Raw genomic sequence first — 25667 nt, 5'->3', positions numbered from 1 at the left:
GGCGTGTCTGGTGGAGAATACCAGCCACGAAGTGTGTTGTGCTTAACGGCACTATTAGAATAGTAGACTAGTTAAAGCTTAATTATCCGCTAATTGGGTTCCGGGATTCGTCGGGAAAGTCGGGGTTCTGGAAGGGACTTGAGACAGCCATGGGCAAGCAAAACAGCAAGCTGAAGCCGGAAGTGCTGGAGGACCTCAAACAGAACACTGAGTTCTCAGGTGCGCTTCGTAGCTTATAATCGGCTAACTGATGTTCGCAATTTTCCAGCGTGCCGTTCAATGCTTGTCTCATCCGCGACTCGCGCCTAAGGAATAATAATCAAAAACTTGCATTTGAGGAATACATTTCGCGGCTTTCATCAGCCTATATTAATTCTTAGAGTGATCGAGAATTTCAATTTTAAGAATACATTATTGATATACTAGTACATGGTAATACGAACGTCACTGGCTGAAATTGGCAGCTCGCGAGTTTATTCGGAGGTGAGAGCAACATTGACCGGCTTAGACATAAATGATATGTTGTCTCGTATGAGTGATATGAGATATGTGCACGGGATATGATGTGAATTTATTTTTATTGCTCACACATTACTGCTTTCCTTCAACAGATGCGGAGATCCAAGAATGGTACAAAGGATTTCTAAAGGACTGTCCCAGCGGGCATCTCAGTGTGGAGGAGTTCAAGAAAATATACGGGAACTTCTTTCCCTACGGCGACGCATCGAAGGTAAGCCGCAGAAAGATCAAAAGGGCGAACGTGAGAGGTTTGTGGATAAAAATATGACACGAATATAGACGCGCCACCATGACCGATGAAATTATTTACATGTCGCGTGCTACAACGCGGCCAGAATTATTCGCGTTGTTTTAAATTTGTCATGACTCTTCCTGCCCCTCACAGTTTGCGGAGCACGTATTCAGGACGTTCGACTCGAACGGCGACGGCACGATCGATTTTCGGGAATTCCTCTGCGCCCTCAGCGTAACGTCCCGCGGCAAGTTGGAACAGAAATTGAAGTGGGCCTTCAGCATGTACGACCTGGACGGTAACGGTTACATCTCGCGGCAAGAAATGCTGGAAATCGTAACGGTACGCCGTAAAACCTGATTTACGAATTCGCGAGAATAGGGAGAGCTAAAATACGTTCCGATGTAGTCTCGCTCTTCTCTCCCGTGTGATATACATTTAATAACAATTGTGCCTGGAGCTTTCAACGTGCGGGATGCCTCGAACACTCTGGCAGCCTGTTTGGGAGTTTAATCAAAGTAGAAAAAAATCTTAGTGGAGAGAAACGTTGAGGATTTTGGAAATCATTTTGCGCGAAACTTGCATCTTGGTTTCTTCCTTGTTTAATTGCAAATGTCGCAATGTTTAGTTACAAATGTCGCCTGATTTCAGGCGATCTACAAGATGGTGGGCTCCGTGATGAAGATGCCGGACGACGAGTCGACGCCGGAGAAACGAACTGATAAGATATTCCGACAGATGGATAAGAACAAGGACGGCAAGCTTTCGCTTGAGGAGTTTATAGAAGGTGCAAAGAGCGACCCGTCTATCGTGCGACTGTTGCAGTGCGATCCTAGTGCACAAGCTCAGTGAGGCCCTGGGCCAATACAGACAAGTACTGCTATGCCATCTGCATATCCGAATCGGAGCCCGGCCCAATTAGTATCTCGTGCAGAAGCGACGCGATCGTAGAACCCCGTCGACCGCCGCGCGACCGTCGGTCGAGGTCCGTTTAAGAAGCCGCCAAGACGCCGTCCCCGCGTGTCAGATCCTCTTCTAATCGCAAAAGCTGTAAGTCGTCCTGATCACGGACAACTTATCTATTAACCCACTTGGATTATTTTTAATAATTAACTGTTCATGTAACGGCCAAGTCGTTTTACAAGGATACTTCGTCCCGAGAGAATATGAAATATACCATGCTTGCTAGGTAAGCGAATTACCTTGTGCTTTAGCGTTAGATTACGACATGGGAAGTAGAGAATGCCATTATCGATTTTATCTTATTGACATCAGCGGAGTAATATTCGCTGTTTAATTGTCCAAAGTTACCGTCTCTCAGCCGGTAGATACTTTACGTCGGAGATATTTTAGAGAAGCATACGCATCCTAGGTTTAAACTCGTTCACTGGATCATCAGTATCTCCGAAGATATCAATGTTGATGATAGTTAGACAAGTTTGATCGCCTATCACAAGCGAGGGCATCGTCTAGGCGGTTTCTTGCGGATGTTCTGGAATCGCGCGCGCTCTCTGCATTCTCATCAGGCACGCACAAGTAGGTGGTGCCGGCGAGATTTGCTGCAAATTGGGCCGGTAACCGACAGGTCCAGGGTCACTGGGCCCATGGCGCTTGCGCATACCGCAAGCTAGTCGACAAGACTAGTCCAGTCGCTCCGTTTCGTTGACGGATCGGTTTAGCGAGAAGCTTGTTATGCCTTTTCGGTCGTGCAGAAGCCACGTGCACTACGCAAGACGGAAAGACCTGCGGAGCCATTCGTGCCCCGTGTATGAGAGAAAGAGAGAGAGAGAGAGAGAGAGAGAGAGAGAGAGAGAGAGAGCCGTGACGCAGAACGCGAGCAGAAACGACTCTCCGGCCCGACGTTGCGTCGACGCTGCCGACGAGTTTCTTCGGCGGTCGTGAGCACCGGTAACTGACGGACGCCTCACAACTGTCGAAGTAGTCGGGGAACGATCAGTGAAATTCTAAAAGACTGTGTTCGTAAATAGCCGCGGTCCCCGGCAGCGCGTGTGCGCGACGGGCTTCGACTCGAACGTCGACTCCGAAGTTTCCTCATCGTTTTTTGCGTCTCTCTCCCCTCCTCTCTCTCCGGACGAGGAAGCGCGTGATCGAGCGGGTCGCGCGCCGCAGCGCAAACCTTGTACATACGAGCGAGGTCGTGTCACATCGACGTAATCTCGAACTGCGGCGTCTCGCCTCGGACTCGGTCGTCCTCGCGCGAAGCCCCGCGGGTCTCTCTCGCTTCTCTGGTAGCGCGCCGTGGCGCCGTCGTCCTTGCGCATTGCCCGCATCGCGCTCTGCTGCGGTATTCGAGTCTCGGGGTCGAACGTTATCCATCTCAAAATACATGGACACACACACGGTACGGCATCATCCGGCCCTCACGGACCTCAAGTGTCTCACGTCACGGCCCCATCATCACGGACTGAACCTCACGCGGAAACGGAAAGGACTCACGTGAACACACACACTCACGCACACGTACACACACAAAAAAACACACACACACACACACACACATACACAATCGCGCGCGGCTGTTTCGCCGCGCTAGCAACGAAACTTTTAGTGATTTTAGAGATTCGCGAGGAGGCAAAGGTCACTGCAAAATCGAAATTGCGCCGATGCGTACGCGCTTCGCTAGCTCTAAACGCGCTTAGAGACCGACCTAGAGCTTGATCCAGCGGAAAAGGAAGACAAGCGTATGACGCGACACGTCAAACGTCGTCGTTGTCGTCGTCGTGGCCGTCATGTCAACGGATGCGTCGCGCTCTCTCCTGCCGAAGATGCTGCGGAAACCACGCTCGATCTCGACATAGGAAGGAGAGCGATTGTTAGCCCTTCGCGCCATCTCAGCGACGCGAAGACCGCAATTGCTGTTCGATGAAAGCCAGCCGGAAAGAGTTTGCCCTTTACATTATACTGTTACTCACCTCGCCGTCATTTTGAATCGCTCCTGGTGACCTTTGTCGTTACGATGGCGTAGTAAGATAAACATCTCTCGGATAGCATGAAAAAGCTCCGGCTTCTTTCCAATTTCGCTAATGGAAAGCGAAACAGCCTTGCCGATCAGAGCGACTGGTCCTCAGCTTTAGCGAAAGCTTCGCCGAGCGACTGACGGACGAAAAAGAAGGAACTTTACGCGCACGCGTGCTGTGGTTAAAGATTTATTTTTGTGAATGCATGCGTCCGTACTATGAGCGTGTAAATGTGCGTATATATCTGCCTGTGCGTATGCGCGCGTGTCCCGATATGGAAGCGAATATGGAAGCGAAAGAAAGGAAGGTAGGAAGGAAAAGAGAAAAGAGAAAGAAAGACGGCTCGTGCGGGCTTGATCGCCTCGCCGTCCGATTAGTTTCGATCGATCGATCGCGCGATATAATTATAATATATACATAAATCTATATATATATATATATATATATATATATATTATATGCATACAGTTTTATTGTATTGATCAGACGATGTAGAGAGAGAGAGAGAGAAAGAGAGAGAGAGAGAGGACGCGGCGGGATCGCGATTTATACGTTACGCGATTCCCGCATGAAGCAGCAGCGGAGATCGACGTGTTACAGTTTTAACGGCGGTTCATTAATTACCGCACGATCGGCCGGTCGAGTATAATCAATTGCGGAGCAAACACGAGTGCGAGCGACCTACGTTTGTGTTTTTCGGTGTACGAGCGCTACGAGGAGGGCAGTGACTTCCGACGACTCATAGTTAGCTTGCCGAAAGGGATGGATCTTTATTAAGTTATTTTCAGTTAGCTTCTTTCCTTTTTTGCGCGGCTTCATCACTTCATCGCATCTTCTCTTTTTTTGTCCTTTTTTTTTAGTGCCTCCCTATCTTCTTAATCTCTCGTCGACTTGTCCTCTCTCCTGTCTCCTGCGAACACGTTCGTCGTGATCACCTTTCGACACACGATCGATATTTCCGGAAGTAAACACTTTCGTTGAGCTGTGCGCTCCCGACGGGGCACCCGGTTCAACGTATCGTGATGTTAACAACGTGGTGATGAAACTAGTACTAAAAAGAAAACAAAAATTCGAACCCTACATGCGGCCAGTTACGCGGGCAGTATTGTGTTTTGTAGACGCGCGTTATACAGAGATGCAAAAAAAGAGAAAGATATATATATATAAATAATATACATATAAATACACACACACGTATAGAGATATATATACACACATACACACACACATACACACAACGCGTATCTATATTATAATATATCTCTATATTGTACTTTCTCTAAGATGTACATCTATTCACCTCGTGCTCATTAATATTTAAGGATAAAGACTATTTAATAATATCTCTAATCTTCTCAATAATAGTCATTGTATAAACAAGTATGAATAACCACACACATTAGTATTAATATATACATACATATAAAAACATATTACATTAAGGTATTTTAAAAAAGTTACTCTTGAACTTTTCCGGTTATACACTAAATGGAAAGATGTTATTCTGTAAAGAGATATCGGAACAGTGACGGAAAGCTTTGCATGTGTGGTGAACGAAATCTTAGCGCAGGATTGCCAGAGTACGTCCCGTTAAAAGAGAAATTGAACGGCAGTTACACTGAGATGCGGTCAACTGTACCTTAAAATAAAACAAAGCACATAAGCAATAAAGTGAAAGAAAATATCTATATTAAAATTCGCACGACACGTAAAAGCGGATCGAGACGGCGCTGTTTTAATAATGCATGCCTCTTTCATAGCTATCGCTAAACAAATATTATCCGATTCGTCGAAACACGAGCGATATCAAAATGATCACGATCGTTGGAAAGGAAATAAGACGTGAAAGGAAAAGAGAAAGAAATAAAATTGGAGATTTTGGAAATTGTTTGTTCGAAGAGGAACGTCTCGTGTCGTCTTAAAACCGCAAAGTCCATGCGATAATTCGTGCGAATTTCCTTGGGATTTTCTCAAACTCAAATTTCCTTGAGATTTCTTCGTATCAGTTTTCTTCATATCAGTTTTCTTTCCACATGCAAAGTCACCATTCTCTATCAAAGAAACAAATCATATACAAATCATATTTTCATAATCATTCAGATTTGGTCCGATTCGTTTGTTAATTTAGCGCAAAAGTCGTTGTTACTTTCTGCGAGAGCGTAATTGTACCTTGCGTATTTCGTCGTCACTATAATTTACGTCACACACACGATGCAACGTCAACAGAAACGTTCGCGCAAACTTACAAGTCTCGCACCACGCGACATAGGAGGATTAAAATCACATAAAAAAGGATTTATTGTTTTGATCAATTTCAAATATGTTCCGAATCAACACAGATTAATTTTTTACGATAACCTTGTTATTCACTGATACGCTTTAATAACAGATTGTACGATTGACAGATAAGAGAACCGCATGAGCCGCGCGAACGTCAATTGCCATTACGAAGCGCGACCACGCGTAACGCGAACCGCTTCAGTCGACGTTACATCGGCTAAGAGCGCACCGACAAATATTTCCCGACACAACCAGGAATGTGTACAAAGCGCAAGTGCATTGCGACAAGTAGAGAATCGAAAAGTGCTGAGATCAGGTAGAACAAAAAAGACAAATGTGTGTTCGCACGCGTGCTCATTCGCCGTATATATATCTAAACGTTGTAACGTATCGTCTCGTGAATGCTCGTGCGAAGTGTCAGCCTCGTCGCGAAGTCGCTTGTTTGTGTCCGCCTTCGTTGTCCTAGTCCTGGATAACGGCGAGAGCAGTTCAGTGCAAGGTGCAGACAAAGGTGCTCGCATTGTTCCCGACGTAGACGCGAGAGACGATTCGCCGCGCGAGTGTTCACGAGACGGAAATCGCGGCGTGATTAAGTCTAGGTCTACTCTCATTCCCCGTTGCGTGGACGTCAATTGAAGTGTAAGAATTCGCTGAAAAAGAGCAACGTTTGCTACGTCAAATACTTTATTCCCGCGAACTGTATGCCTTCGTTACGTCATATCCAAGACGATATCCAAACAACATAAACGCACAAGAGGCCTCTGAGGACGCCTAAAAGCACTCGAAAGATATCCGAAGGATACTCCGCTGTTGAAGCTCCGCAATTTAAGTTGATCAATCGATCGCGTCAAATTATCCTTTCGCCTCGTCTACACCGAAAATAAATATCTGAGAATTTGTTTGTGTGTGGAGTATAAAGTTTATTTCCGTGAATAAACTCTATATCCTACTATCAGGCATTTTTTCTCAGTGTGCTGTAATTTGTGTAATTAATTTGAAAACTACATCGAAGAGACGTCTTTGTCACGTCGTTGGATGTTCCTTGATGGTGTCTGAGAGACGAAGACGTCTCTTGCCTTCGCTTTGTGTTGTCTGGATGGTGCACGCAGAAACGGATGCACCCGGCGTGTCCTTATGAGTGCTTGTTCGTTTCTCGTCCGTGACGTCGACGAACGTTAGGTCTCGGCGGACCGCTCGTCGCGGCGACGATTGGAAATGAATCGCGCGAGAAAAGAACTGACCCCGTCTCCAGGCGCAAAAGATGGGACGAAGTCCGATTTTGCCGTCACGCGACGCGAGCTATTAGTGACGTTTAGCGAAGCCATTGATCAGAATCGCGGGAGAAGCGTGCTACACGCGACAGAATCCCACTTTCACTCTTTTGATATAATGTAAAGAAAAAGAAAAAAAAGAAACCGAGATCAATCTCATCGTCAGCACGTTTTTCGCACATCTGTAGTGACTATAGGCTTAAAATCATTCTATCTCGGGCGGCGTCACGGCTTATTCTCGCGCGATTTGATCGTGTCCGATCGTGCGCTACGAATTCCCGGATGAAATGGCACTGCTCGTGAAACACATTGCGCGTCGTGCTCGTGAACGTGTTTTTTCGGTCTCGGGAGAAGAACAGAGAAACGGTGCCTGCGACGAGAAGCCGCGAACGAAATCGCAGAGTCGCGAAGACGAATTACAAAGTCCTCCGACTCGTCTCGACCGGCAAAACGGAAAGTGTTCGGGTGTCGCCTAGCTGTGAGAAAAGCTGGCGCCGCGGCGCGAATACGCGCGGACATCCGGTAGTTTCGCTCGTGTCGTTTATGTATATTCCTCGTGTCGAGACGTGACTATTTCATAGGAGGAAAGACGGTTGTGATAGCGCGTTCAGCGACGTGGCTGCGTCGCCGTTTCGAACGCGCGCCTAGATCACGCGAACGCGAACCGCGCCATTTTTTCCCGAGAGCATGCGTACATTTCTTGTTCCCCCTTCCCCTCCACTTTCCATTTCCCCGCAAAGTTTTCTCGTTTCCGCCTGATGCACATACCTCCGCATTCCAACATCCGTATCCGATACGATCGCGAGATACGGAAGAAACGCGCACCGAAGCGCGAAAGCTTCTCCAATTTTACTCACACTCACACTGTCTCTCTCTTTCTCTTTTTCTCTCTCTCTCTCTCTCTTTCTCTTTCTGCCTCTTCTCTCTTCTCTTTCCTTTTCTCCTCTATCGCGAATCAATCTCCTCTTTTCCGTCATCGGAAAGTTACAGGGCGACAGTTCGAGAAAAGTTGCTTCACAAGAAGACGTGCGCCGAAAGAGAAGAAAGAAAAAGAGGCCTTAACAGGGGGAGGAGGGAAAGATAGGAATATGTATATATAGGAAAGCGCGCGAAAAAGGGGTTCGGTTACGTTCGTCGAAGCGGGACGAGTATCGATAACGTTGGGCTGCTCGTGTTTGTCGTGATATTTCTTCCTAAATTAAGATGTACGAAGTTAAGAATCAATATGAAACGTTACTAGTTTCTCATGTTATTATCAGCGTATATTATGGACCCGTGGACGACGACAACGCGGTAAATAAAATAAAATAAAAAGAAAAATAGAAAAGAAAAAAAGTCAAACGTATGAAGGAGACGTGAGTTCTTTCGGAATTAACTATCTATCGCATTCTTATATTCCAATATCCCGTTCTATCTAACTACTAACGATTATTTCTCTCGCCTAAGAATCGTTCTACTAGCGTTCTCGACTACTTAGAGTTTCTCCCCCTTTTAGAATTATTATCGATGACGAGTAACCGCGAGTTGATCGCTTAATATCGAGGATTTATCGGCGCACTCTATGTCCCGCATTAATAATTGTTACTTGAAAAGTAACTCACGTATCACTGTATCTCACGTGAGATACTTTGATCTGTACAATAGTTAATACTTGAAACTTGTCTCTAGTGAGATACTCAGACTTTAATACAGTGTTAGACGAGAATTTGTCAATTGAATCGCGCGATTACAGACATAAATATCACATATATTATAATTAAATTGAGAAACTTAGATCGAAATCTGAATAAAAATCTGAGTATTTTACATGAAACAAGTTTCATGTGGCGGCTACTAATACTGAGATCTGTATTTAGAGACGGATTTGAGTTTTTCAATTAAAGCGCGTTCTATGCGTGAGATTATATCAATAATTCCAATTTAATTGAAAAAACTCACATCAAACTCTAAATTCAAATCCCATTTGAAACTTGTCTCACATAAGATACCCAGATCTGAATTTAGAGTTAGATCCGAGTTCATAAATTAAATTTTATGTGACATTGCGTTTGCAATCGCGATTAAAACCGGAAAATCCTGATCTAACTCTAAATTGAAATCTGAGTTTTCTACTTGTGATGAAGTTTCACGTGATGACTATTGATACGGGATTTACGTCTAGTGCGCTATATATACTTCTATACGAATAATCGCCGACTCTTAAGAAGACCTATGCCTCAAAACTTTTCTCCGCACCTTCTTGCCAAGATGTTCTAGTATCTACTAGATAACGTTCGTTGGAAGCGCATAGCTCACGAGTTAATTGAAGCTCCTCTCTGTACTCTCTGTCGCCCTTGAGAATTTTGAGGGAGAGAGCCGATACGCAAAGGCGCATTCGGCGCGCGCTTGCGACGAATGGATCGAAATAACGGAAAGAGCACCGCGATGATCAGGAGATAATGTCGAATAATCTCGTTTAATCGAGTTACGCGAGCTTGGGCAAACTGCTAAAATCACCCGGCGCATTCTCCTCCGCGTTCTCTCGCGGAACTGAAATTTCCCCGAAGTTCGCACACGAGCACTTTCTTCCGTTCAACTACGACTCGAGCGCGTCTGTTTCCTTCTTTCACTTTTTCTCTTTCTTTTCTTATCGTGTCGTCTTTTACTGTTCTTTTACCAATAGTTGCCTGCAATTATCCACTGTGTTCAAGTGTGAAATTTATATTTGCCCTGCTTTGTAATTCGGATCTTGTTTCGTTCGTAAACACTTCGCATTCAATCGCAGCATTTCGGAGACCGCTTCGCGAGCTAAGCGACTCGAAAGTCTAACAAACATGAAAGTTAACTACGGAAGAGTCCGTAATTAGAATATTACACAAGTTTCGAACCAGTGCCGATGTTTTTTCTCGTAGATGAGACGCAACAAAAAAGAAAAAAAAATAAAAACGTAGACGTTCTACGGTAGAGGACTTAATCTCTTTCTCTTACGTGTAAATCAAAACCTACTCAATCTCTCCACTCTCTCTCCTTCTCACTCACTCACTCTCTCTCTCTCTCTATTCATATGTTTTTTCACGATCTTCTTGATATGTCGCTCGGTGTCTTTACGGTATCCCCGTTTTAATAGTCATGAAAATGATCGCTGTATAAACCTTCTCCTACAAAAGTTTTTCCTCTAAAATTCCGAACCGATCATTACTGATGTCTAACGTATTTCGACTTTCGACGCTCTAACTCCTATTCCCACTATATTTACGCGAACAGCGTAACTTATCGTTACTTTTACATGTGTTTCTATGAGGTGCTAAGTACCAAGTGTACGAGCTATAAGTGCGTGTTTTGTCATACTGTTTCGCTCGGCAGAGATACTTTGTCAAACTTTCGCATAACCGCGTCCCGAAAGCTGCTCCTTCCAATACTATGAAATCGCACCCCGATGTTCATATCTCTCTCGTTTGTTAAGACAAGTGTCGAAATCCATCAAAGTCCAAATCGCCGACCAAACAAAATTCCGAGTCGAATAGAAATCTCGGGCATTGTCGTTAGAAAACGCGATTGTCGGCGCGGCCGATGCGAAAGTTACGCGACAGAGTTTTGTAATGTAGCAGTGTCAATCCGCGGATCGTTGATTACACCGATTGTTTTTATTCTCAGGAGTCAGTTAATTTTATTGTCGGTTTGTTCTTCTCCTATTATTCGAAAACGCGCAACGCGGTGTAATGTATGCGTGATAATACATGCTAACGTCGTACAAAAATGAATAATACGAAAATCAAAGCGCACTCTCCGTTTCCTTGCGTTCTCGTACCGACAGCGGAACACCGGTAAGATATTAACGTTATGTATATGATGATCGTGAGGTGTTATAAAAAGAAATTTTTATTTGCTTTACGCCTTATACATATAAGTGATAATTATTACTAGTTGTTTACTATAAATAAGAACGAATCACTTGTGTATCAGTTAAATTGCTACATTAAAGTGTTGATATTATACTGGTTCAAATTACGATATGATTGACCTCCTTGTAAATCCCGCCGCTTTTAATTACAATGTTGTCTCAATCATTGTAATCGTTACCTCCCAGATAACACCGAGAGTTCAAAAAGAATTTTTAAAAAATTCAGTCGTATATCACCAATTCTGAATTCATTTTCAAGTGCAAAAAGTATTCTTCAGAGTTCAGTTCAATGAAAAGAATTCTTTTTTCATCTAAAAATAAGTTCAAAATTGGTAACATACGAGAATTCTTTTTGAATTCTCTGTGCTATCTGGGTTCATATATCTTACTGAATTATTCATCATCGCTTTACATTACAATTCATGCACGACTGTTCACCCTCTATAATTACCTTTTTTATAAAATTTAAATTCGAAACCGAAGGTCTCAGCTCAGTTTACCCAATTTTAACGTTTTAATATCAGGAGAACATAATAAGCGAGGAGATATTCCGAAGTTTTGGCAGTACATTCGAAACTGAAGATATCAACTTTCCTGATATTTGCGTTTTTGTATCAGTAGAACATAATGAGCGAAGAGATATTCCAAAGTGCTAGCGGAAAATCCGAAACTGAAGAATTCAGGTTTAACTATTTTTGCGTTTTAGGATCAGGAGAACATAATAAGTGAGGAGGTATTCCAAAGTTTTGGTGGAAAATTCGAAACTGAAGAAATCAGCTTTACCGATTTTTACGTTTTAGTATCAGGAGAACATGATGAGCGAGGAGGTATTCCGAAATTTTGGCCAGAAATCCAAAACTGAAGAATTCAGCTTTATCGAGTTTAATAATGAGCGAGGAGATGTTTCGAAGTCTTGGCGAGAAATCCAAAACTGAAGAATTTAGCTTTACCAAGCTTTGCGTTCTGGTATCAGAAAAACATAATGAGCGAGGAGGTATCACGAAGTTTTGGCGCGAATTCGAAACTAGAAAATCATTAAAATTTTGCGTTTTAGTATCAGGAGAACATGATGAGCGAGAAGGTATTCCGAAGTCTTGGTGGGAAATCCAAAACTGAAGAATTCAGCTTTATTGAGTTTTGCGTTTTAGTATCAGGAGAACATGATGAGCGAGGAGGTATTCCGAAATTTTGAGCGAGGAGGTATTCCGAAATTTTGGCCAGAAATCCAAAACTGAAGAATTCAGCTTTATCGAGTTTTGCGTTTTAGTATCAGGAGAACATAATGAGCGAAGAGATATCACGAAATTTTGGCGGGAAATCCGAAACTGAAGAATTCTATACCGAGTTTTGCGTTCTAATATCAGGAAAACATAATGAGCGAGGAGGTATCACGAAGTTTTGGCGCGAATTCGAAACTGAAAAATTCCAAAGTTTACAAAAACTTTACAAAGTTTTGCGTTTTAGTATTAGGAGAACATGATGAGCGAGGAGATATTTTGAAGTCTTGGCGAAAAATTTGAAACTGAAGAAATCAGCTTTACCGAGTTTTGTGGTTTAGTATCAGAAGAACATAATGAGCGAGAAGGTATCACGAAGTTTTGGCGCGAATTCGAAACTGGAAAATTCAACTTTACAAAGTTTTGCGTTTTAGTATCAAGAGAACATGATGAGCGAGGAGATATTTTGAAGTCTTGGCGGGAAATCTGAAACTGAAGAATTTAGCTTTACGAGTTTTGCGTTTTAATATCAGAACATAATGAACGAGGAGGTAACACAATGTTCTGACGGGAGTTTCGAAACTGGAGCATTTAGCTTCCTGGATTTTCGCGTTTTAGTATCAGGAGGATATAATGAGCAGGCAGGTAGCACGAAGTTCTGGCAGAAAATTCGAAATTTTCATATATTACGTTATCCTGATGGAAATTCTCGAAGTTGATGAATTTAGTTTGCCTAATTTCTGCATTTTAATATTAAGGAAACATCGAGTAAAAATGTAGCACGAAGTTCTGACAGGAGATTCCAAACTTAAAATGTTGGTTTTCTCTATTTTTGCATCTGTCTGATGCGCAAAACTTCCTATTTTTTCTTATCTCTCTGATTTTTGTGTCAGGATAATATTGTGATAATTTATTAGGTAATGCAAGTTATTAAGTTTCTCGGCGGAAATTCGTGCTATATTTGTTGAATATTATGTATTTCTCAATCCTGATTGCGAAGAAACTTTCGAAGCTATCGAAGATAAGCAACTGTATTAAAAAGCAAAACGCGATGCTATATAAAACTATATAAGATTGTTACGACAATATTTCATTTTTTAGATGCGATCTCTCAATATTTTAGGGGTACGTATTGTAGATAGTGTACTCAAACACATTTTATCCTGCTAAATGGTTATCAATTCTACAAGTTCTATATTGTTTACACATAAATTATAGAATAATATCTCTAAACATTTCTTTCGATGTTCTGTGAAATTGTACAATAGAGTTACAAATAAAGATAAAGCCATTCCTTACGTACAATCTGATATTCAGTCTTTGCTAATGTTACGTAATACGTGCGAAAGAAGTAATCGTTAGACTGCTATTTAAGATTAGTTATAATCAAGATACCGGAAGCATAAAACACTATTCAGCTATTCAGCTAGCTTTACACAAGATATTGGTCTGTTCTTTTTTTTTTGCTTTTACGAAATCGTCAAATTGTGATTATGATACATTTCTACATTATCACCAGTGACGGGTCTAATCGTATTTATCGTAATACTCCTGAGAAACTGTTAATCCATTGTCTTAATAAACTCAATTGCAGAGCAGAATTGTGTCCACCAGTATTGTTCCTCGCCCTCCAAGCGGTTTCCATAAAAGCTGTCTACATATTGAACAGTCGATAGCAACGACGGTGGATTAGTCTGAAATCGAACAGAGAGAGTAATATGAATTGTCTATTTCGCATGCGAATTAAGAATCTTTTGTCGCTAAATTACACTTACCTTGATTATGACATAGACTAGCACTGGAATCAGGTCATCGGCAGCGGGTATTCCTCTTTCCGATGCCATGGAAAGCAGATTCATGATGGTTGTCGCACAACGAAATACACACTGCAGCTTATCCCTAGGAGTTTTATACGCCGATATCACAGCCAATTCAGCCTGCGCCCATGGCCAAGGGCACTCGTAATGATAGACCTTCGGAATACGTAGGTCCTTGTGATTTGGAGTTACGACTTTCGCTAACTTTTTGATGTGATCGTGTAGAAGCTGGTCCCTATATACATCCCCGTCTCCATTCGGATAAAGCGCATTATGGTACACTCGCGCCATCACGGTCCTTTCCACTACGGCTCTGGCCAGATATAATTGGCTAGAACTCGCCGCTGAAATTCAGAGATGCGTTTAAGCACGTTTAATCATTTGCGAGTAAAACCAATCGTGAAACAAGCAATAATAATGATGTACATTGCCAAATCGGATCGTTGTCCATTTCGGCATGGACCTTCCCAAGAAAGTTGTCCACGAGGTCTTGCTTCTCATCGGCCAATGTAAGCTTCTTAAATTCGTCGCAGAAACGTAAAATGAAAGCCTCCCTCTTTTCTAAGAATACCCTTACGCAGACGGACACCAGGTGATTATTAATGGCATCCCGATCACACTTAACTCGTACGCATAACCTGGAAAATAATATTATAATTAGACAATCGTGTCTCACATCGATTACATATATCAATATATATTAATACATAAGGCGATGTCTTACCTATCTAAGTGAGCTAGTGTCGATAACAACCCTTGACGACATCTGATTAAATACGCGATATAAGGAGATCGCTTCTGATAGTCCTCCCGCAAAGATTTGAAGAGCTTCCTACATCCGTCATCATTAAATAATCGCACGCAACGTAAGGTCTCGTGGAGATGAGCAATTAATGCTCTATCCTGCAAATTTATAGCTTCTGCCAGTTGTAGTTGCAGAAACGCGACCAGCTCGTTTTCTTTCTGAAGCCAACAGTGTCTCTGAAAGGAAAGGAATATACATTACGTAAAAGAAATGCAAATAATCTTTTTCAACAACCAGATTTTATATCTTTCGCGCTATGAAACAGTATAAAAATTAAAGTAATACCTCAGAAGTATTCCACGGAATGTGCTGAAGATCTGCGGTACTGAGTACCATACGTAGTTTCCTCTTAGCATCCGCAAAAGCGTAAGACATCTCTACATTATTCGGATCAATAGAGAGTCTTTCGTCCTCCACCTCTTTTGTGCGAGACTGATTGCTTTCAACCGAGGCTGTGTCACTAGTTGCGCTTGGTTTCCTCCTGTACTTTGCTAGTATGTCATCGGTGGTGTCTGAAATTAATTGAAAGATGTTAGGTTAAGAGCTATGTTAATCTTTCTTCCGTTCATGATTTACTTTCCAATTTATCCAAAATTATCTATGTAAAATTACAATTAGTTGAGAATACCAATTACTATTTATAATTTTTTTTATAAGCTTATTTTATAAATTATTTATAATCTTTGATAAGCTATTGCTATATCCTTCCACCTGTGACATTACTGGCTGAAGTAACGTCTTCCGACATGATCCTGCGTAATCTGTGCCTGCATATGTCGACGCCGTCACCGCCGGCTTCTCGGTCGTAGCATCTGTCGTCGGTCCCGCGGAGTGCCTTGCCTCTACGGCTTCTTAGAGAAAGTTTCAATTTCCCGAAGAAGCTGCGCTTATTCTTCTGATCGTCGTCCAACAGCTCCTTGTCACCGCGCTCAGCCGTCATGTCGAAACTTATACTCTTCGGGATAGCTCCAGTTGATACGTTTGGTTTGGAGAAGCTGGGACTCGATCCATCTATCGCGTCACAGTTACCGTTGACTGCCGGCGTTGGTAACGGCAAGTCCGACGTCGACGTATTACTCTTCATACGCGGCTCCGAGCCGGAACTACTGCTGGACGTTAAGCTGGCCGTGCTCAATCGGCCCACGGCGTCCCCGACAGACGCCATGCAGCCGTCCAACTCCTAATTTTCAGTGCGTGATATTAAAATTCTTGAATAACATTGCAAGAAAATAATAGATCGATAAAAAAAAGCATCGTGTGAAGAGATACAAACCTCCGCTTTCGCATCACCGTTCTGGGGTTTCTCTGGCAAAACAGGCGCAGAAATATGATTAGCTAACAGTAACGCCGGTGCGACTGCAGCCGCAACGATGTGATTGTGTGCTGTTCCCGGACGCTCGACTTGATGCTTACCGTTGTCGATTTGGAGCTTATCTATCAAATGGACCAGCCTGTCTTCTCGCAACGATTTACCGTAATCCACATTATTGATATTGTTCGCGTTTTTGTCCACATACTCCATAGTGCTACGTCGATAATCGGACCTTGTCCCGCCACGACCTGTTACGTTGGACGACGAAGGTAAGGGAGATGCTGTCGGGGAGGGAGCTACTACCGCTGCAGCACGTGTGCTGGAGTCCTCTCGGATACCCGAAACTGAGGGAAAACTGATACCCGGGCCATCTGGACCTGGAATCACTAAATGAATCAATGTATGAAGTGTATAATTGGCCACTGAACATAATCATACGACAATGTATTTACATGGTGTTGCAGATTGAAGTGTCTCTTCGTTTCCCTCGGAATCGGCGCGACTTTCAATTTCGACTTCTGATCGTGCTGTATCGTCAGACCTGCGTCAAAAATGTCGCAAGTGGATAAGTTGAGATTTTCTGATAGACATAATAATCATATATACATTTTACTTAATGTAATTATAAATTTAATAGAATAACGCACCTGGCGACACTAGCAGTATCATCCGTGTCCACTTCGGTCAATCTCTCTGAATCGCTGGCCAACACATCTGTACTCCAAGCTTCAGAAGCGGTCTCGCTAATGTCCAACATGGTCGGCGTAGGCTCGGCGGGCAGAACAGATGGAACTTGTTCGGGAGGGACAGGGAGCGACATTCGATCTTGTTGCTCAACTATTTCGCTATCTGAGGCCAACACGTCCGTAGACCAAGTATCAGATACCATAGAAACAGTCTCATCTCCTAAAAAGCGCAATACTTTATGTACAACAGATACATGTGGATATATTAATAAAGTAATAGTCAAGTAACAAGTTTCTTTTGAATTTACTTCTATTTATATATATATATACTTACCTTCAATAAGCTTCTTAATCTCAAATTTACAAAATTTGTCGTCAATTTCAGATCTGCTTTGTTTAGTTGGAATATTAGGCGGCGGCAAATCCAATTGTCTTACTTCACCTGCAGCACGTCCATCGTCTCCTTCAGTGATTTGAGACGATGGTGTATCTCGGCCTAAGAATAATAATATAAAATTACATAATTTGCAAATTAAGAGACTTACAATTAATATTAAGAATATCAAAAGTACTTAGCATAAATACCTGATATGTTCGGAGTTCCTCTTCCCGATACATTAGCAGATACCATGTCTGAAAGATTATCATTCTGATCTTCGGTCTCTAACTCGAGAGATGAAGCGACGCTGTGATTAGAAGCAGCTTCCGACACAGCTTCCAGATTGTCAGATGTATTACCAATTGACCCTTCGAACAATACTAATTGTTTTTAATGTAGATGTGTTATAAAAGCCAAACAATAATACAGAGTTACATCTCATGCCAATTTCTAATAACATAGTATATAAGCAAAAATTATCATTTTTTAATAAAATAAATAACTCACAAGTTTAAACATGGTAAAGATTAAATAAAATCATGGAAAAGAATATTACATTATATATCGCTAAAGATGAATAAAAAGCACAAAATAAATATTAGTTGATGAAGCTACTCTGAAAAAATAAAACTACCGTAATGCAATCGGCACCACGCAATATCAGTAATTGATATACCTTCGTCATGTGACAGTGAAAATCGAGTCCTCTTTTCTTGCGTTTCGATACGTTCGACATTGCCGCTCTCTTGCCTAGTGTGTTCGCCAGATGCGTCATCAGGGAGATTCAGAGTAACAGGTCCATTCTTCATACCACTTTGGAGCTCCATACATAAAACCTAAAAATAATTAAAGGAATAATATCAATGATAGTTTCATAAATTGTACGTAATATATAACTTTGTTAAACACATAAATAAACGATTTTGTTAAACGATAAATAATATATAAGGAAATAATATGTAACGTGCTATTACACTGTACATACTTTTTGTTCACTAAGTAGTCCTACAGATTCCCCAATTGTGGGACCGAAAGGGATGACTAGCACATCTTGAGTATTCTTGTCCAATGCTTCCTCTTCAGAAACAGGGGCGCTGTTAACATCTTCTCCACTTTCGTTTGTTACATTTGGAGAAAATGATGCAGACATCTTTATGCCACGTCCTTTTCCTGTTAAAACATTCCAGTATGAGTTTATGATGAAAAATATATTGGAATATGCGGAAGAAAGATACTATAATAATAGTGTAATATTTAAATATGCATTTGTCTATAAGGAAAAAAAGATATTGGAAAAGATATACCTTTTCCCGTGGCGGCACTTCGCTTGTTGGGCGTCTCCAAACACTCGTTGTTGCAGAGTTTATTATTATGCAATAAGCCCGAGGGCAACTGAGACAGCATTTCCGCCAATTGTTTCCTATCGAACGTGCTTGTATGCGATATTGCTTCTCCGTTATTATCGCTGTCGATCGTATTCAAAAACGTGATTAAAGAATTCAATTCATTTTCCGTGAACAGGGCTGCGGATCGTGACAGGCCTTGAAGCTTATTATTGTCAATTATTGCTGGTTCCTCGTCCAACTCCTCCGTCGCGCCGTCCAACATCGAGTCTATTATGGAAGACACCGAGTCCTTCTCAAATTTTTTGTAAAGATCGATAACTTTGCTGTCGATATTTTGATACTTTTGCAGCGAGAGCATCTGCAAAATCTGTCCGACCTGCATGAGATTGAATCTGGCGACGTAGCTTATCGGCGCGTCGGTGATACCGTAAGGCTCGGGGTTCACTATAGCCGGACAAATGAAGTACGTGAACACAAGATCAGTGCACATGGCGTGCACCTCTTTCGGGTCCACGTTCCCATTCTTGCTGAGAAGCCCAGCCATTTGTCTCACGAGCCAACAAACACTCGTAGGGAAGCAGTGCATCGTCTCGCGGATATTGACGATGAATCGTTGCGTGATGCGATACAGAGAATTCACCGTCCACAGCCGGTAACGCTGTAGCTTCGCCTGGTACTCGGGCGTGCCTTCCTTCCCAAATTTCTTCAATCTCTCTGTAGGTGGGAACCGAATGGGCGCCTTGTCCGGATCGATGTCCAGAAACATTTCGTCTTCCATGAGCAATTGCACGATAGGGCTGTGCAGGGCAGCCGTTAAGAAAAACTTGGCGGAGAACAGGCTCTCGTGGAAGATCGAGTAGAATCTCGAAAATGCACAAGTGCCGTGTCTGAGCAATCTTCGTGGGTTGTCGGATGGGATTATCTGCAGCAGCATAAGGTGCCTGAGCAATTGGAGGACCAGACTCTTGTCCTCCGGTAATAGGCAGCTACCGTACAATCCGGCAGCTAAACATTGCACGATCGCCTGCATCGACTCCGGGATCGCCTTGTCGCCTTCGACCAGGCACGAAGCCAGGAGCTTGGGTGATTTTCGCAATGCACCCAGAAATTCTCCGTAAGACAAACATGCCTGATAACGCAGGTACTTGTATGCATCGATAAAATGTGAATTCTCCAAAGCGTTCGCTCGTAGGCAACACGACGCAGGAGTGCAATCTGGTCTGGCTACTATGAGACGATTCAGATTCACTCTTTGCTGAGCTGTTACCCACGCTTGCTGTGCTAACTGTGATGACATACACAAAACCTAAAAATAAATGAAACTTTAAGTATATTTCTAAATATATAATATTTCTAAGTATATTGCTAAGTATATTGCTCTCAAATTAATATATTAATTGATCTTTTCAAATAGTACATTATTAAAGTTTATGGAAATATGAAAAATGCTCTGATTAATACAAATCATCTAAATAACTTGAGAAAATGTAAGTAACTTTGTTTCTAGAAAAGCATTTCAAAGAAAAAAGTTTTCAAATTTGCTAAAGCAAAATGTAAAAAAAAATTTCTTTTTCTGTATATGTAATCTCAAAGTTGAAGTTTCTATTAGCTTGTCACAATTGACTTGACAGTGGTGCCATCTAAAGAACAAGCATTGCCAAAGAGAAAGCTCGACTAGTTTTAAAAGACAAAGCTATTATTCCTAAAATATTTTCTGGCACATAGTTCAGCATTAACTTTTTCCAAAGTTATGTAAGTTTAAATATCGACATTCTTCCAAGAAATTTGGAATGATACCTCAATCTTTTGGGAAGTGTATATAACACATTAAGATTAGTATATGACATATCTCTATGTTACATTCTGTTACATTGTTAAATGTGTATGCATGTTGCTTACTTTTTCATTGAGGGTCTGAAGATTCTGCTGTTCAGAATTGACAAAGAGTCTCTCCTGTCGCAAGTTACGTGCCAATTCCATCATGTCCCACTGCAATGTCCCGTGGGAGTCAATACTGTTAATTGATGACATTATTGAGTATACCTTTAACACAAGAGAACAAAATGATAGACAAGATGCACTGCTTCAGACCTCAGTCACACAGCTAAGTGTTATATGCGTAGTTACTTGCGTGCTATCCTTGTTAGTGAATTATCCTGAACATTAGTAACAATGAGGCACGACTACATGCACCGTATCTCACGCTGAATCACGACAAGAATCCCGAGCATATGTTTCATCTCTCGACTTCGGAAATGCTTGTTGGCTCGTTCTCGCGCGCGCGACGCGTCACTTCACCTAACGGGGTGATATAGAATTTTCAGTTTCGAGGAAACGGCCGATCTCGGATATTGCATAATGCATTAGCGAGTGTACGATCGCAGTCTCGCGATGATATCATGGGAATGGATTTCTCCTCAAGGTGAAACGACGCGATCATTAGCCTTGCGTGAAAATCGCCGCGACGCATCGCGAGCACAGCACGAATGCGTGTGCACACACGCGCGTGACTCCGATAACGCCGAAGGTCCGACACAGACTCGCGCTCTACTGTTGCGTCTGAATTTGCGTGTGAAAATCAGGGGCGATCACTACGACGTATCTGGCTTTTGTCGTTCCTTCGTCACGCGTATCTACGCACTCGCGACATACCAAATGCGAGCCGACGGGTCGACCGATGCCCAACACTTACGCGTCGCCGACAACTGTGCTCGTACGGTTTGTTGTTATCGTTCGTAGACCAGAATAACACCCCCAATGACACACGATCATTTTCCGTTAGTGTAGGTTAGATTTTTTTCCGACAAATGGCCGCAGGTGTTGTATGTACGCTCGAGCTCGCCTCGGTGAAATCCGCGTCTACGTCGGGCGGATTTCTAACGATGTCGAGTTTGGAAATAGAAGAAATATCTAATGTATCTACGTTCAGAAAAAAATTAAGTACTAATAATAAAGCGAAACAAGTACAAATCAAGCGGGTAGACACGCTAGACGCTTGGAATTTCATCTCTCAATTCGATTATAAGAGATAAAATTTCCATTGTACACGATTACGCTAACAATCGTTCGTTGGATAAATCGTTGAGCTGTACAATAAAAATAAAAGTCACACTTGCTAAAAATAAGATGTTCTCTGATTTGCCACTGAGTTCTACTTGAAGATATAAAACCATCCGACTAAAGCTTGAGTTATACTACTTAAAAAAGTGAAGGTCGATCTGACTTGTCGTTGAGTTGCACTACGACCTCGAAGTAGGATGGTGGCGGCTCGTAGCGCAGACTTTGGAACCATAATTTAAAAAATCAAAGAGTCGATAAAGTTGGAGTCTTCACTAAATGGTTCGATTTTTGGCTAAAAGATTCGGAATTTGTTGCAAGACTCATTACGATTAAATCCTTTACGGATTTTTCAACTTAGTGTTCGAAATTAGTTATATTTTCGAAGCAATTTTCGAAAGTTACTATTGCTTTCATTTTCTTGCCTCTTCAGCTCAGCTGTCGAGCGTGCGATTGGCGGTCAACTTCCGTCAGGACCGTCAGTTTCAAAAGACCTACGGGACTCTTTCTAATTTGTGAAACTAGTTGTCCATGTCTGTTATTTCTATAAAAAATATTTTATATTCTTCTCTATATGTTACCAATACATTTATATTATCGTAATTGTAACGATAAAACTAGTTTTAAAGAACTTTTAAAAAATTAGGAAGAATCCCGCAGGTACTATGAAAGGCGGCAATCTTGATGCTAAGTGCTGCGAGTTAGTTGCGAAATTATTTGAGCGGGAGAGCCAAGGAGAAGACATCGATTTTGAAAATGTAAATAATTTCGAGCAATTTTAGTTGATAGGTTTGTTTTTTTATCGCTGAATTATTGTATTACATACAGTGAGTCGGAAAAAGGTTTAGACACAATGAAGTTGGAAGCTTATCAAACTATCAAAATTGAGTCGTTTTAAGTTTTTGATAAATCGATCTCTGACGTAAATCCTTGACTCCCGACAGAATGATCTTTATGTGTGTCCAGAATGAAGCGATCATCAAATTTCTAAATTCCAAGTGTACCGTGGCGGCGGTCTGTCACAAAATTTGACTTGTATAAGTTCATATGCGAGACTCGCTTCATGGATAGGGACGAGAATAATGCGAAGCTTTCGGATGTGGCCAACGATTCATCCAACCAACGCGGTACCACCGCGAGAAGCAATTTTGATATGACACCTTCTCCTTCGGTGACATCCTCCGTCGTGTATGATAGATCCATCTCCTCGAGGTCGATACAAACCGATCGCTCGGAAACGGAATATCGTTATAAGATCGCTGGCAATATCAGCATTATCAATCAGCTGTACGCGATATTTAATAAATTAATATATAATTAATACATATTAATACATCTATTAATATGTAATAATTATTCACTCTAATCATACACCGCGTTAATCCCGCAAACGTCAGAAAAGAATCGCGTCCGCGACTTACTTCTCAACGAATAACTTCCAAAGATCCTCTTCTTCATCAAAAACGTTTGTCTTCTCGCGGAATGAGTCGCAAGGCGAACAGTTTGCAGGGAAGCTGACAACGAGGTGCTTTGCATCTGCTACACCGAAGCCTACGACTTCTTGGCCGCGGGATTAGCCAATGGACACCTGAAATTCTACAGGCTCGCAACCGGCGAGGACACGTTGACTCTGTGCGACGCCGAGATGATGCAGAATCCGGCGCCAACCACCGCTGTCAAACGTCGGCCGGTGCACGGATCGCACCCGATCACGCACACCGTAATAGCGACTTGTTAGTACATCTTTCGTCCTGGCCATCACGCGAGTCGTGTTCTCAGACTTGTAGATCTGCCCACGTAGATGCCAACGGCTGCGTCAAATGCTGGCATTACCCGACTGCGCAGTGCCTCTACACGATACGGGAAAATCGGCAAACGCTCGGTCTGGCTTATCACCCCGTCCTGCCGAAATTCGTCACCGTCGGGGACGACACGAATCTGTGCTTGTACGACGAGGAAACGAAGAGACGAGAAAGGGTGTTTCACGGAAGGTGATGACCTTAAGATGATCTTAAAATGAAAGCTTCTCTCTCTTTTTCTTTCTTTCCAGACGAAATGTCATCATCGTAAATGAAAATTACAATATCAATATCGCACGAGAGAGAGATTTTGTTGCAAAAAAGAAAGCAACAGCCTGTACAATTAAGCGTAAATCTTAAAACGCAGCGATTCTCCGGATGTAATGGACGGCCACAAATCCAGAGTCTTCAGCGCTTGCTTCCACCCGAGATCCGCGCACGAACTGATAAGCGGCGGCTGGGACGACACTGTTCAGTTCTGGGACACCAGACAAGCTCATTCCCTCCGGTATATAGGGGGTGTACATATGTGTGGAGACGGTCTGGATATTAGTAGAAACGGAAAGGAAGTACGCACTTGTCGATCTATTCGTTTGCTCTCTTCCTACAACATTTTCACGATCGTGAATGCGAAATCGCGGTTGCGTAGATCCTCACTTGTGCTTGGCAGAAGAACGATCCTATGCAGCTGTGGGACTACGGTAGCGGCAAGCTAATCGCCAGCTTGGAACCCGATAGTTACTCTTCCCTGTTGTACACCGGCAAATACGTGACGAATATGATCATCGCGTGTGGCGGCTGCGACAGCAATCTCTTCAGGATCGTCGACTTACGATCTTACTCTGTGAGCCCGACAGCGCTTAAGATTATTCTGCTGTACATAATGCGTGTTGTCTTTGAGATTTTACTCTTAAACAATCTTAACATTTTAAAGATCTTGGAATTTTTTAAACTTTAAAGAGAGACTTTGACATTTTGATATTTAATCATATCCCAAAAGGAATGTGATTGTATTCAACTTCAAGAGAACTTCAACTTACGATCTGTTGCGACTCAAAAACTATGCTGATCCGATAATTTCAGTTAAGCAAAAATCAGCTTCTAAATTCGTTAAAAGATTCCACCGTTACAATCAGAACGACATTTGTCCGCGTGTGTATTCCTTATAGGAAAATTATTATTAGAACAAAATGGATTATTCTCTCTTTAAGATATTGATCAGACCTTTCTAAAAATTTCTAAAATTTCATAGTACATATCGATCGAACTATATGCCACTTATTTCGGCAGACTATGGCGATGATGAGGCACGTTAAAGGCGGTGTATATAGCTTGGACGTCGGCCCGCTCAGATCAAAGTACGTCAAACGAATAAAAGGTCCCGAAACGCCTTATCTTCCGAAGCTCGCTTTCTGCGCCGGATCAACAATTTTCGAGATAGACGCCCAATTCGATTGAATTTGTGCGCGTGCTTTGGAGTACGTAAATATACATATATTATTCCTACAATTTACGCAAAACATGGTTCGTAACGGAAAAAAAAATAAACAATTTGCACGGAAGCTCGTTATAGTAACATGACACTCGTGAATACCTAATCACGATTCAGACACAACGCATTAAACAATTATCTCAACGAAAATGTTCACGAAGAGAGCATTTCCTTAACAGAATTTTTGAATAGCACGCGATACACGGCAATCGCTTTTCCATTTCCATTGCTTCCCCTACATAACTTTAGACCATTTTCCTCTTAAATATAAGCTGTTCGCGATATGACATTGCCATTGTGTACAGTGGAGACGGTTTAGACACAATAAGATTGAAAGCTCACCAAACTGTCAAAATTGAGAGTCATTACTGATAGACTTGTCCAGCAATTATATTATGAATTATTATTAGTACTACCATATTATGTGGATACGTCCATAATGTTCCTCAATATTGACAGTTTAGTGAGCTCCCAACTTCATTGCGTCTCTCTAAATCGTTTACAAAAAAGAATTCACTGTACATAACAATACAAAATGAAATGAATGTCAATCATAAGAGGCGTACGAAAATTATAATAAGCATATACTTAAGTCGA

At 42.1% G+C, this 25667-nt stretch overlaps 4 protein-coding genes across 14 annotated transcripts in view; 3 read left to right on the top strand and 1 right to left on the bottom strand.

Moving 5' to 3' along the window:
- Window positions 1-144, top strand: part of LOC116846483 (neuronal calcium sensor 2) — a 219177-nt gene extending 219033 nt beyond the window's left edge. The window contains exon 6 of the transcript XR_004378504.1: window positions 2-144. The gene's annotated coding sequence lies outside the window, so the exon portion shown is untranslated. The remainder of the gene's footprint in view (window position 1) is intronic.
- Window positions 77-11252, top strand: LOC116846484 (neurocalcin homolog). The gene is made up of 4 exons (XM_032820371.1): window positions 77-219; window positions 612-730; window positions 905-1093; window positions 1403-11252. Exons 1-4 carry the CDS (start codon window positions 150-152, stop codon window positions 1601-1603), a joined length of 579 nt encoding a protein of 192 aa, XP_032676262.1. The 5' UTR covers window positions 77-149; the 3' UTR covers window positions 1604-11252.
- A 2286-nt stretch (window positions 11253-13538) lies between these two features.
- LOC116846482 (receptor-mediated endocytosis protein 6 homolog) lies at window positions 13539-21899 on the bottom strand. Of its 11 annotated transcripts, none has more exons than XM_032820363.1 (17): window positions 21839-21899; window positions 20622-20765; window positions 18681-20028; window positions 18362-18546; window positions 18053-18212; window positions 17583-17756; window positions 17332-17493; window positions 16959-17217; window positions 16764-16852; window positions 16413-16697; window positions 16273-16304; window positions 15711-16179; window positions 15285-15511; window positions 14919-15175; window positions 14621-14832; window positions 14153-14538; window positions 13539-14071 (listed from the first exon to the last, which is right to left on the bottom strand). In XM_032820363.1, exons 1-17 carry the CDS (start codon window positions 21893-21895, stop codon window positions 13940-13942), a joined length of 4578 nt encoding a protein of 1525 aa, XP_032676254.1. In that variant the 5' UTR covers window positions 21896-21899; the 3' UTR covers window positions 13539-13939. The 11 variants fall into 11 exon arrangements, with proteins under 11 accessions (XP_032676254.1, XP_032676248.1, XP_032676243.1 ...); XM_032820357.1 differs by lacking the exon at window positions 21839-21899 and adding exons at window positions 20850-21020; window positions 21415-21661 and having other exon boundaries at window positions 16273-16697; XM_032820352.1 differs by having other exon boundaries at window positions 16273-16697.
- Window positions 21900-22639: 740 nt separating this feature from the next.
- On the top strand, window positions 22640-25571 carry LOC116846526. The gene is made up of 6 exons (XM_032820472.1): window positions 22640-23066; window positions 23289-23512; window positions 23581-23770; window positions 23946-24147; window positions 24228-24422; window positions 24869-25571. Exons 1-6 carry the CDS (start codon window positions 22843-22845, stop codon window positions 25034-25036), a joined length of 1203 nt encoding a protein of 400 aa, XP_032676363.1. The 5' UTR covers window positions 22640-22842; the 3' UTR covers window positions 25037-25571.
- The last annotated feature ends 96 nt before the right edge of the window (window positions 25572-25667 follow it).

This window comes from Odontomachus brunneus, unplaced genomic scaffold (assembly GCF_010583005.1).
Source record: "Odontomachus brunneus isolate Ranch 3 - 2012 unplaced genomic scaffold, Obru_v1 Obru_scaffold_065, whole genome shotgun sequence".
Classification (NCBI taxonomy): Eukaryota; Metazoa; Arthropoda; class Insecta; order Hymenoptera; family Formicidae; genus Odontomachus; species Odontomachus brunneus.
This window is presented reverse-complemented; position numbering and strand designations above follow the sequence as displayed.

Excerpts from the sequence above, each read along its gene's own strand:
- LOC116846526 (XM_032820472.1), top strand. The coding sequence starts at position 22,843 with ATGGATAGGGACGAGAATAATGCGAAGCTTTCGGATGTGGCCAACGAT. Across the intron at positions 23,513-23,580 it reads GCACACCGTAATAGCGACTT|ATGCCAACGGCTGCGTCAAA; the intron begins GTTAGTACATCT and ends CTGCCCACGTAG. Across the intron at positions 24,148-24,227 it reads TTAGTAGAAACGGAAAGGAA|ATCCTCACTTGTGCTTGGCA; the intron begins GTACGCACTTGT and ends GCGGTTGCGTAG.
- LOC116846482 (XM_032820352.1), bottom strand. The coding sequence starts at position 21,895 with ATGGTTTTATATCTTCAAGTAGAACTCAGTGGCAAATCAGAGAACATC. Across the intron at positions 17,218-17,331 it reads GATTAAGAAGCTTATTGAAG|GAGATGAGACTGTTTCTATG; the intron begins GTAAGTATATAT and ends TGCGCTTTTTAG. Across the intron at positions 14,539-14,620 it reads CAACGATCCGATTTGGCAAT|CGGCGAGTTCTAGCCAATTA; the intron begins GTACATCATTAT and ends TCTGAATTTCAG.
- LOC116846484 (XM_032820371.1), top strand. The coding sequence starts at position 150 with ATGGGCAAGCAAAACAGCAAGCTGAAGCCGGAAGTGCTGGAGGACCTC. Across the intron at positions 220-611 it reads ACAGAACACTGAGTTCTCAG|ATGCGGAGATCCAAGAATGG; the intron begins GTGCGCTTCGTA and ends TTCCTTCAACAG. Across the intron at positions 731-904 it reads CCTACGGCGACGCATCGAAG|TTTGCGGAGCACGTATTCAG; the intron begins GTAAGCCGCAGA and ends TGCCCCTCACAG.